This window comes from Hyla sarda, chromosome 12 (assembly GCF_029499605.1).
Source record: "Hyla sarda isolate aHylSar1 chromosome 12, aHylSar1.hap1, whole genome shotgun sequence".
NCBI lineage: Eukaryota > Metazoa > Chordata > Amphibia > Anura > Hylidae > Hyla > Hyla sarda.
The window spans coordinates 15,356,552-15,369,188 of NC_079200.1; the positions used below are offsets into that span (position 1 = coordinate 15,356,552).

The window sequence follows — 12,637 nt, forward strand, 5'->3', positions numbered from 1 at the left end:
ACTGTAGGTGTGAACTTACCCTTAGGGATCGTTCACAGGTTTGTATTTTTGCTCAAGATTTTGCTACCCATTGACTTCAATGGACAGAAAAATCTGCTGACTCAAATCTGCAGCAGAAAATACGGTACGTTCACACGAGCAGACCCACAGTGTATTTTACGCTGCAGATCCGCCACTGAAGGACCCCTGCGTGGTGGCTTTACATGTGCCTGCTCAGAGCGGCAATACACTGCTACAAGCAGACACACTGTGATGTGTGAGTTGCAGCGTGCATGCGCAGTATACTCACACATCGCAGCTGCTCTCAGCCCATCTCATGGAGCAGGGGGAACGGCCGCAATGTGTGCGAGTACACCATGCATGCACGGCGACTCGCACATTGCTCCAGTGTGTCTGCTCGTAGCGACGTATTGCTGCTCCGAGCAGACACACTGAAGCGAGTTGCTGTGCATGCGCGGTGTACTCGCACACCTCGCCGCCGCTCCTCCTGCTCCATGAGATGGGCTGAGAGCAGCTGCGATGTGTGAGTATACTGCGCATGCACGCTGCAACTCGCACATCGCCACCATGCAGGGGTCCTTCAGCGGCGGATCTGCAGCGTAAAATACGCTCTGAGTCCGCTCGTGTGAACGTATCCTAAGCGTGCACTCACACGTGTGTATTTACTGCTGCAGGCCTGACTATAATAGGCAGCAAAATTTGCTGCTGCAGAAAATCTGCACGTGTGAACTGACCCTCAGGGTGTATTCACATGTACAGTGTCCTGCGCATATTGGATGATGCAGGTTTCAATGTAAATGAACGCCGCTTCAGAAATGCGCAGGACACTGTACATGTGAATAGAGCCGAAAGAGATGACAAGGAAACGTTTTGACATGTCCCTATTTGGGATACGTTTAAAAAAAATTTAAACTGGAAGATTTTTGGAAGTGTTCAACAACGGTGACCTGGTGGCGACCTAGTTGGGACAGGTGTTTATTTATTTATTTTATACATTTTATTTTATTTTTTTACAATGTTTTCCAAATAATGTGTGTCTCCAGCTGATGGGAGTTGTAGTTTTGCAACAGCTGGAGGCACCCTGGGTTGATCAATGCTGATCCTAAAAATTTGGATGTGTGGCCTCTATTTAGGGAATAACATTTTAGTTTTGGTTGCGGAGTAAAGCGGCGATGGCGATAGGTTTGGCCCACGTATCCGTTTAGTAAGTGATGTCTATGGCCTGATTGTTGTTTTTCCGTGGAATGAAATGATGTTTGGGATTTCACTTTTTAATTTAAATTTTCTTTGTTCTTTTTGTGTCCAGATGTTAACAGGGAGAAAATACTGTACCTACAAACTGTCTTATATTTCCCCCCCCCCCCTAAATTTCTCTCTTGAGTTGTGTGTTTTTGGATAGCATGTTGTAGCTATGGCTTTTTTTTTTAACATTTTAATTTTTTTTTACCTAGTCTGTAAATTTTTAATTTTTTAATGTTTTTTTTTTTTATAGCTTGTTTTTGCACATTCTTCAATAGAAATCACTAACTCAGATGACTTATAGTGAAAAAAATGCATCTGAAAAATAAGGCACCAAAAAAACATGTACTAATGCGCACTATTTTGGGTGGGAGACCCCAAAAAATGCAACATGGCGGGCAAAAGTTTTAGTTTTTTTTTCTTATGCAAAAAGCACGAGCCTGTAAGCCAGCGTTTCTCAACCAGGGTGCCTCCCAGCATAGGTATTAGGTAACATAACCTTTATAAGACTTTTCACCCAGCTTTCAATGTACCCTGCATGGTGTATACTGGTATCTAAGAAAACCTAATCCTGTAGGGGTTGTTGCAGGGTGTAGCTTTCTGTACACCCTGCATGGTATAAACTGGTGTATAATGGAACATGACTACTTAATCACACAGTGGTTGTCACCAAGCTTTCCATGTATCCTGCATGGTATATACTGGTATATTAGAAAACCTAATCCTGTAGGGGTTGTTGCAGGGTTTAGCTTTCTGTATACCCTGCATGGTATAACTGGTGTATAATGGAACATGACTACTTAATCACACAGTGGTTGTCACCCAGCTTTCCATGTACCCTGCATGGTGTACACTGGTATATAAGGAAACCTAATCCTGTAGGGGTTGTTGCAGGGTGTAGCTTTCTGCACACCCTGCATGGTATAAACTGGTGTATAATGGAACATGACTACTTAATCACACAGTGGTTGTCACCCAGCTTTCCATGTACCCTGCATGGTGTATACTGGTATATAAGGAAACCTAATCCTGTAGGAGTTGTTGCAGGGTTTAGTTTTCTGCACACCCTGCATGGTATAAACTGATGTATAATGGAACATGACTACTTAATCACACAGTGGTTGTCACCCAGCTTCCCATGTACCCTGCATGATCTATACTGGTAATCGGAAATCTAGCTATACAATTCTATAGAAGTTGTCACTCAGCTTTACGTGTATCCTTCATGATATATACTGATAATCGGAAATCTAGCTATACAATTCTATAGAAGTTGTCACTCAGCTTTCCGTGTACCCTTCATGATATATACCAGTAATGGGAAATCTAGCTTTACAATTCTATAGAAGTTGTCACCCAGCTTTCCATATACTCTACTTTCAGGAAATATGATGACATAAGTGTTTTCCCAAGCAGGGTGCCTCTAGGTGTCGCAAAACTACAACTCCCAGCATGCCCGGACAGCCGAAGGCTGTCCGGGCATGCTGGGAGTTGTAGTTTTGCAACAGCTGGAGGCACCCTGGTTGGGGAAACACTGCTGTAAACTTTCTGTAGGAAGTAACGCTGCACGCTCGGTATGTTCTCCGCATCTCATCTGGGGGTTATGGGGGTGTATGTATACAGGTTTCGGATGGTTTCTGACCTGCATGTATTCAGTTCTATTGGTTTATATCCTTGGCTAATTGGCCACAGCTTTTCTTGACTAGACGCCCCACTCCCCCTCTCCTCCCCCTCCCCCCCTTCCTAGTTGCATTTTTGTGAATGGGTCTCATTATGTATGCATGTTTGTGCTCTCCATTCATGCTCTGCTCTCTCCCCCTCCCCTTTCCTGTCCTTGCAGACTGCCGATCCTCCATGACAACTCACAGTTAACAAATGGACCATAGGATGAGAGGTTACCTGGATCAGCAAGTGCCTTATACCCTGACAAATGTGAGTCCTCCTGCTCCTCGCTAAAACTTTTCACTAACGGTCACAAGATCCTCTCGCTTCCTCTCCTCGTTGCTTACGTTGCGATCCACTTTACTTTTAAGCTGACACTTTGGATTTATTATCATTTTTATTTTTTTTACTTTTTTTGGATAGAACCCTCAAGGGCATGGAGACGTAGACCGATACTCTATGGCCGGCCGGAAAAAATTCATGGATGCAGATCTCCCGCCCCAAGAATCCGAAGGTAACAACATCAACATTTTACCTTTTGTCAAGGACACAAAAGGGGGTGGGGGGGGGGGGCGCAAATATTTGCACGTCTGCGGTGATACATTGTAACATAACTTCAGATAGGAATGTACAGTACAGTACGTTTTGTGTGTTGCCTTGCTTTAGGAGCCATTGTTTTTTTATTGATCTCTGGGTTGGGTATTCTTTTATTTTTTATTATATATTTTTATTTATATAGTATTTTTTTGTTCGTTGTAATTTTTAGTCTTAATTTTATACTGTTATTTTTATACTTCAAAAATGTTATGCTCAAGTGTGTGTGTGTGTGTGTGTGTGTGTGTGTATATATATATATATATATATATATATATATATATATATATATATATATATATACCACAGTTTTTTTTTTTTTATTTATTTGTTTATTGATCCTATTTTATATTTTGAAAATGTAACTGACCTAAAAATGGTCATTACTACATGTATTATTCTTATACTCTACTAAAGTTTAATTCCGAACTCTAACATATATATATATATATATATATATATATATATATCTATCCAACCTATATCATAGCGCAGTATAATATATAAGATATTCATAAGGAATGTTTTTATTGATCTTTGGGTTATTTTCTTTTATATAGATCCATTATATAGTATATATAGAGAGTGTGTGTGTGTGTGTGTGTGTGTGTATGTATATATATATATATTGGACTAATACGGCTACTCAAATTTACTAATATATATATATATATATATATATATATATATATATATATATATATATATATATATATATATATATGCATTTTGTGTGTATGTATATGTGTATATAGTGTGTGTATATATTAGAGTGTGTGTGTGTATGTGTATATGTATATATATATATATATATGTATATGTGTGTGTGTGTGTATATATATTTCTATTTCTATTTTATCACTACATGGTACAAAATAAAACCTTTTTTTAACCTTTTTCTGTGTGTGTGTGTATATGTGTGTGTATATATATATATATATATATATATATATATATATATATAATTTGCCAACCTATACCACAGCACAGTATAGTATATACCAGTGGTCTCCAACCTGCGGACCTCCAGATGTTGCAAAACTACAATTCCCAGCATGCCCAGACAGACGCATGTGTGTTTCTTTAAGTAGTAGTAAATGTACTTGATACATTTGACAGTGGTCTCCAACCTGCGGACCTCCAGATGCTGCAAAACTACAATTCCCAGCATGCTGGAAATTGTAGTTTTGCAACATCTGGAGGTCGGCAGGTTGGAGACCACTGGTATATACCATATTCATAGAAATGTGTGTGTGGTTTATCCCAAAGGTATTATCTATGATTTTTAAGTATTTTTATCACCTTTTTTTTCCACCCATGGTGACTGACTGATTTGTTTTGATGCCCAAAGACAGTTCTATAACAAACTCAGCTCTGCTGCATCTGTGTAAATGGGACATGTAGCTCGTTGGGGTATTCTGTAGGGTTTCTTGGTGTGAATCGTTGAGACTGCTGATGAGATCCATAGGGCAGGGTTTCCCAACCTGGCTACTTCCAGCTATTGCAAAACTACAAACCGCAGGCTGTCCGTGTTTGTAGTTTGGCAACAGCTGGAGGCACCTTGGTTGGGGAAACACTGTCCTATATCATCTGTGTTAATAATAATCTGTGCAGCTATGTCGCTCTCATCGTTCACTGACTTGGCTCTGCTACATCTGCAGTGTATCTACACGGAGCATTAGAAATTGTATCGAAGATGCTACCACCCAACCTCTTATAGGTCAATGTTTCCCAATGGTGGCGTACAGTATCACCAGCTGAGAATTTAGGGACTACATCAGTGTTTCTGAACCTGGCCGCCTCCAGCTGTTGCTAAACTACAACCCCCCAGCATTCCCGGACAGCTTTCGGCCAAAGGCTGAAAAAAAGGGGTTTTAATTTTGCAACAGCTGGAGGCACCCTTGTTGGGACACACTGTCCTAGATCACCTTTTGTGTAATTGATTTAATTCTACACAGCGAAGTACCTCTTAGTTGTCTGACTCGGCTCAGCTACATCTGTCCATGCATGCTGGGAGTTGTAGTTTTGCAACAGCTGGAGGCCCCTGGTTGGGAAACACTGTCCTAGATCATCTGTGTTGTTATTCTGCGCAGCTATGTGGCTCTCATGACTGACTCAGCTCTGCTACATCTGCAGCGTATCTACATAGAGCATTAGGAATTGTATCTATGATTTTAGCACCTAACCCAGTGTTTCCCAACCAGATTGCCTCCAGCTGTTGCAAAACTACAACTCCCAGCATGCCCAGACAGCCGAAGGCTGTCTGGGCATGCTGGGAGTTATAGTTTTGCAACAGCTGGAGGCACCCTGGTTGGGAAACACTGACCTAACCTATTATAGCTCAGTGTTTTCCATCCTGGGTGCCTCCAGCTGTTGCTAAACTACAACCCCCAGCAGGCTGTCCGGGCATGCTGGGAGTTGTAGTTTTGCAACAGCTGGAGGCCCCTGGTTGGGAAACACTGTCCTAGGTCATCTGTGTTGTTGTTATTCTGCCCAGCTATGTCGCTCTCATAGTTGACTGACTCGGCTCTGCTACATCTGCAGCGTATCTACATAGAGCATTAGGAATTGTATCTATGATTTTATCACCTAACCCAGTGTTTCCCAACCAGGGTGCCTCCAGCTCCCAGCATGCCCAGACAACGCTGACCTAACCTATTATAGCTCAGTGTTTTCCATCCTGGGTGCCTCCAGCTGTTGCTAAACTACAACCCCCAGCATGCCCGGACAGCCTTTGGCTGTCCGAGCATGCTGGGTGTTGTAGTTTTGCAACTGCTACAGGCACCCTGGTTGTAAGGAATGTATATAGCATACAATCAATTCCTAGTTTCACACGCTCTTCCTTTCCGTTTTTTTCAGATCTCTTCCAGGATTTAAGCCAATTCCAAGAAACCTGGTTAACAGAAGGTAAGTTTTTCGGGTGTATTTTTTATTTTTTTCCATTTAACCACATCTGTATTTATCCCCCCCCCCCCTTTATATTTATTTTAGCCTGTTCCAAAGATGAGCGTTTTTTTTTTTTTTTCGTTTTTTTTCTTTTTCTGCCAACGTTTCGGGACTTGTTTAACTTTGGGATTATGAATAAAACAATTGTGCTGTGTATTTGCTTATGAATAGGATTTTGGCTCCCATCCCGTAACCCCTTTTTAAAAAATAAAATAAATCACACATACAAAATCTTATTAAAAATTTTAAAAAAGACAAAATTTATTTTATTTGTAATTTTTTTAAAAATTTTATTTTTATTTAATATTTTGCATTGCGGAGGCTGGTGCTGAAGGGGTTAACGCTGCTGTAATTTTTGGAAGCGTTTAGCGCGTGGTCGGTCGTCTTCACGATGCATTTCGCTCTGATTCTTTCTGCATTTTTATTTATTTATTTATTTTATTTTTTTTCCATGAGTTTTTAAAAGGAAAAGCAATTCCTCGGAGTCTAATTAGACTGAAAGCAAATGGAATATGCTGGTTGGAGATTTTCTGGTACATACTGGAGAGGAATTATCATTTATTAATCTTGTACTTACCTGGTCTTGGGGGAGGGGGAAGGGGGGGGGGGGATATATAGCAGAGCGATTGGTGTAGACTGTTTGTCCTACTGTATTAGAATGTAAGCTCTTATGCACCAATACAGTATTCATACTATGCAATCATCATTCTGGAACCTGGCATGGACAGGGTTACATCCTTAGTCAGTGTTTTCCCAACCAGAGTCCCTCCAGCTGTTGCAAAACTACAGCTCCCAGCATACCCGGACAGCCTTCAGTGTTTCTGAACAGCCTTCAGTGTTTCTGAACCTGGGTGCCTCCAGCTGTTGCAAAACTACAGCTCCCAGCATGCCCGGACAGCCTTCGGCTGTCCGGGCATGCTGGGAGTTGTAGTTTTGCAACAGCTGGAGGCGCCCAGGTTCAGAAACACTGATGTAGACCCTAAATTCTAAGCTTACATTCTAAGCTTACAATCTAGCCCAGTGATTTCTAGGGCCTTAAGATCTAGACCAGCCATGCCTAGAGGCCTAAAGTCTAGATTGTAAGCTCCTATGCACCACTGTGATCACTGATCCATAGGAGCTTAGTCTAGATCAGTGATGACTAGGGGCTTAGTCTAGAGTGTAAACTCCTATGATCAGTAATCTAGGTCATATCAGTGATGCCTAAGAACTTAGGGTTTATATTGTAGATCATAAGCTCCGATGCATCGGTGAGCTATAGAAGACCCCTAGGCATAACTGGTCTAGATGGTGAGCCCCCCCCCCACCCTAGGCATTGCTGGTCTAGATGGTAAGCCCCCCGCCCCCCCACCTAGGCATAGCTGATCTAGGTCATAACCCCCTCCCCCCCAGGCATTGCTGGTCAAGATGATACGCCCCCCTAGGCATTGCTGGTCTAGATGGTAAGGGAGACCCCCCCCCCAGGCATAGCTGGTCTAGATGGTAACCCCTCCCCCCAGGCATAGCTGGTCTAGATGGTAACCCCCCCCCCTCCTAGGCATAGCTGGTCTAGATGGTAACCCCCCCCTAGGCATAGCTGGTCTAGATGGTAACCCCCCCCTAGGCATAGCTGGTCTAGATGGTAACCCCCCTAGGCATAGCTGGTCTAGATGGTAACCCCCCCCCCCCCTAGGCATAGCTGGTCTAGATGGTAACCCCCCCTCCTAGGCATAGCTGGTCTAGATGGTAACCCCCCTAGGCATAGCTGGTCTAGATGGTAACCCCCCTAGGCACAGCTGGTCTAGATGGTAACCCCCCTAGGCATAGCTGGTCTAGATGGTAACCCCCACCCCCCCTCCTAGGCATAGCTGGTCTTGATGGTAACTTCCCCCCCTAGGCATAGCTGGTCTAGATGGTAAGGCCCCCCCCCCCCCAAGGCATAGCTGGTCTAGATGGTAACCCCCCCCCTCCTAGGTATAGCTGGTCTAGATGGTAACCCCCCTAGGCATAGCTGGTCTAGATGGTTACCCCCCTAGGCACAGCTGGTCTAGATGGTAACCCCCCCAGGCATAGCTGGTCTAGATGGTAACCCCCCCCCCCCCCTCCTAGGCATAGCTGGTCTAGATGGTAACCCCCCCCCCCCCCTCCTAGGCATAGCTGGTCTAGATGGTACCCCCCCCCCCCCCCTCCTAGGCATAGTCGGTCTAGATGGTAACCCCCACCCCCCTCCTAGGCATAGTCGGTCTAGATGGTAACTCCCCCCCCCGACCCCCCCCCAGGAAGAGCGGGTCTAGATTATGTTGACACTGCAAAATCCTCCCCACTTAGGCAGAGCTGGTTTACATTGTGAGACACCCCCCCCCCCCCCATCCCAGGCATTTTTGCTCTAGATCAGTGAAGCATAGTATTTGTATGATCTAGAACATAGTGATAGTTTATTCATCCATAGTGTCACATAGGAGCTTACAATCTGTTACAGTGCATAATATGTAACTCTAGACCAGCTAGGGGCATAATATGTAACTCAGGCTCCGAACACAATCCAAAGCAGAGTGACCTATAGGATCAGTCTCTGGTTATCATTAGAAGATTGTATAGGATAAGATATTGCTTTGTCAGCAAATATTTTTTGTATTTCTCCTTATCTACCTGTATCGGCATATTAATTCTTACGCCCTGTCAGATACCCAGTTATTTATTTATTTATGTTTTTGAAGCATTTTGTTGGGATGAAATCTCTGATTCTTGACAGTTCTCCTCGGGCAAATGAATTTTTGATGCCCTTTATGACGACAATTGGACAGTAACATATGGTGTACATTAGCACAGGAAATGACCATGAGGGTTCCATGCCTATAGCAATTGTCATGTGGGCGCGGAGCAGCCGGGAAGAAGCCGCCGCCTTCTCCTTGGTGCACTGATCACTTTTGACTATTGCAAAACTACAACGCCCAGCATGCCCGGACAGCCACAGGCTGTCCGGGCATGCTGGGAGTTGTAGTTTTGCAACAGCTGGAGGCACGCGACAAAACGCGGTCATAGATCACCTTTGTGTAATCGATATCATTCTGCGCAGCTATGTCGCTCATGTAGCTGAGTGACTCGGCTCTGCTCCATCTGCAGTATATACACACAGAACATTGGAGACTGCGCCAATAATGTGTGCCTGCCGATAGGATGTACAGATATGGGATCGGTTATCAATGCTTCGTATTTCCACTATGCAATTTACACTTTATTTATTTTTATCAATTTTTATTAATTACATTTTATATATTTTTTATTTTTATTTATTTATTTATATTATTTTTATTATTATTTATTTATTTATTTATTTTTAACATTTTTTATTAAATTTTATATTTATTCCTTATATTGCCATGATGGATAAAACTTTACATCTTGCCATCTTGGTTTTCCGGATATGGTAGTACTAATAGTCTTAAAGTTGACCGGTATCCAAATGGTTCAAAAATGACCAAAATACGGTAGATTTATATAGCCATTGGCTGTTTAAGCATACTGGGAGTTGTAGTTTTGCAACAGCTGGAGGCACCCTGGTTGGGAAACACTGGCTAATTGAGATTGTCGAGCCTTGTAAAAGGATTCAGAAACTCGTCTATTTCTATGCTGCCGGCTATATTCCTACTGTAGTTTGTGGGGGGGTTGTACTTTTTTGCGACCGTCTTGGTTCGCGGTTTATTTGAATTTTTAAAAAAATTTTTTTTTTGTTAAAGGGGTATTCCAGGAAAAAAACTTTTATTTATATATATATATATATATATATATATATATATATATATAATATAAATCAACTGGCTCCGGTGTGTGTATAGATATAGATATATATATAGATAGATATATATATATATATATATATATATATATATATATATATATATATATATATAAAATAATAAAAAAAAATCAACTGGCTCCAGAAAGTTAAACAGATTTGTAAATTACTTCTATTAAAAAATCTTAATCCTTTCAATAATTATCAGCTGCTGAAGTCGAGTTGTTCTTTTCTGTCTGGCAACATTGCTCTCTGCTGACATCTCTGCTTGTCTCAGGAACTGCACAGAGTGGAAGAGGTTTGCTATGGGGATTTGCTTCTTCTCTGGACAGTTCCCAAGACAGGTGTCATCAGAGAGCACTTAGACAGAAAAGAACAACACAACTTCAACAGCTGATAAGTACTGAAAGGATTAAGAATTTTTAATAGAAGTAATTTACAAATCTGCTTAACTTTCTGGAGCCAGTTTATACTTAAAATTAAGTTTTTTTTCTTGGATAATCCCTTTACACCATATTAAATGCCATTAAACTCAATTGAGTTTTATAAAAATAAAAAATATTTAATTTAATTAAATAAATTAAAAAAGCTAATGTATGGACTTTAAAAATTTCATTTTGGGGTCCTTAGTAAACCAACCCCCCCCCCCCCCCTCCAACAGTTCAACATTTTGTGCATAACGCTATTCTAGATTCTAGAACCACCTGGTTTGCAAATTGTAGCATTTTTGTGGTAGTGAATAAACAGAAGTGTAAAAAAATAAAATAAAAAAAGACTAAAAAAATGCTCACCCCCCCTCCAAAAAAAAATAAAATAATAATAATAATAATAATAATAAATAAAAATTAGGTATGCATGTAGCTTTATGTACGCAGTCAAGTACCAGTATAGATGTTGGGAAACATCTGAGGGGGCTGTTAAAGAGTTATCATTCACTTAGGTCTTCTGTGGAAGACGAGGGATCTCCATGTGTCCATAGCAACCAAACAATATGTCCAACCCCCCCCCCCCCCCAACCCCTTTTTGGTGAGGTCCCCGAGATCATGGAAAGGTCAACGGAGAAGACATCTTGTTGTTCAATACTTTTACAGCAATGTTTTCCCAACCAGGGTGCCTCCAGCTGTTGCAGAACTACAACTCCCAGGATGGCCCAGGCAGCCAAAGGCTGTCTGGGCATGCTGGGATTTGTAGTTTTTAGAACAGCCAGAGGCCCCCTGGTTTGGAAATGTTTCCTTACAGTCCACAGCAGTGGTTTTCTTCAACCTGTATCTTTCCAGCTGTTGTGAAACTACAACTCCCAGCAGGCCCTGACAAGCCCCAGGGCTGTCAGGGCATGCTGGGAGTTGTAGTTTTGCAACAGCTGGAGAGCCGCAGAATGGACATTACTGGTCCACAGTCAAATATAAAATGCAACATGAGAAAAGTGTATTGTATTATTTTTATTTTTTTTCTGTCTGTGGCACTTTATTGTTTTATATATAATTTTTTTATTTTATTTTCTCCATTTATTTATTTTGCTTTATGCCTACGGAAATCTTTTCCGTAGGCTTCACTTTGGGACTTGAAATGACAAGGAACAAAAAATGCACTTATAAAATGACATAATAGTAAAAAAAAAAACACAAAGTTACATGCAGATAGTTTAAAATGTTTTTTATTTATTTATTTAAAGGGGTATTCCAGGGAAATTTTTTTTTTATATATATCAACTGGCTCCAGAAAGTTAAACAGATTTGTAAATTACTTCTATTAAAAAATCTTAATCCTTTCAGTACTTATGAGCTTCTGAAGTTAAGGTTGTTCTTTTCTGTCTAAGTGCTCTCTGATGACACGTGTCTCGGGAACCGCCCAGTTTAGAAGAGGTTTGCTATGGGAATTTGCTTCTAAATTGGTCGTTTCCCGAGACGCGTGTCATCAGAGAGCACTTAGACAGAAAAGAACAACCTTAACTTCAGAAGCTCATAAGTACTGAAAGGATTAAGATTTTTTAATAGAAGTAATTTACAAATCTGTTTAACTCTCTGGAACCAGTTGATATATATTAAAAAAAAAAAAGTTTTTTTCTGGAATATCCCTTTAACTTTAGAAGCTCATAAGTAGAGATGAGCGAACTTACAGTAAATTCGATTCGTCACGAACTTCTCGGCTCGGCAGTTGATGACTTTTCCTGCGTAAATTAGTTCAGCCTTCAGGTGCTCCGGTGGGCTGGAAAAGGTGGATACAGTCCTAGGAAAGAGTCTTCTAGGAATGTATCCACCTTTTCCAGCCCACCGGAGCACCGGAAAGCTGAACTAATTTATGCAGGAAAAGTCATCAACTGCCGAGCCGAGAAGTTCGTGACGAATCGAATTTACTGTAAGTTCGCTCATCTCTACTCATAAGTACTGAAAGGATTAAGATTTTTTAATAGAAGTAATTTTA

The 12,637-nt window shown here is 41.3% G+C and overlaps 1 protein-coding gene across 7 annotated transcripts in view; it reads left to right on the top strand.

Moving 5' to 3' along the window:
• The window catches only part of ETV4 (ETS variant transcription factor 4), a 97,821-nt gene that overhangs the window by 21,551 nt on the left and 63,633 nt on the right, over positions 1 to 12,637 (top strand). For all 7 annotated transcript variants that reach the window (XM_056547599.1, XM_056547600.1, XM_056547602.1 and 4 more), the window contains exons 2-4: positions 3,080 to 3,171; positions 3,325 to 3,415; positions 6,355 to 6,402. In XM_056547599.1, the coding sequence (XP_056403574.1) occupies positions 3,115 to 3,171; positions 3,325 to 3,415; positions 6,355 to 6,402 (196 nt within the window). In that variant the 5' untranslated portion in view covers positions 3,080 to 3,114. The remainder of the gene's footprint in view (positions 1 to 3,079; positions 3,172 to 3,324; positions 3,416 to 6,354; positions 6,403 to 12,637) is intronic.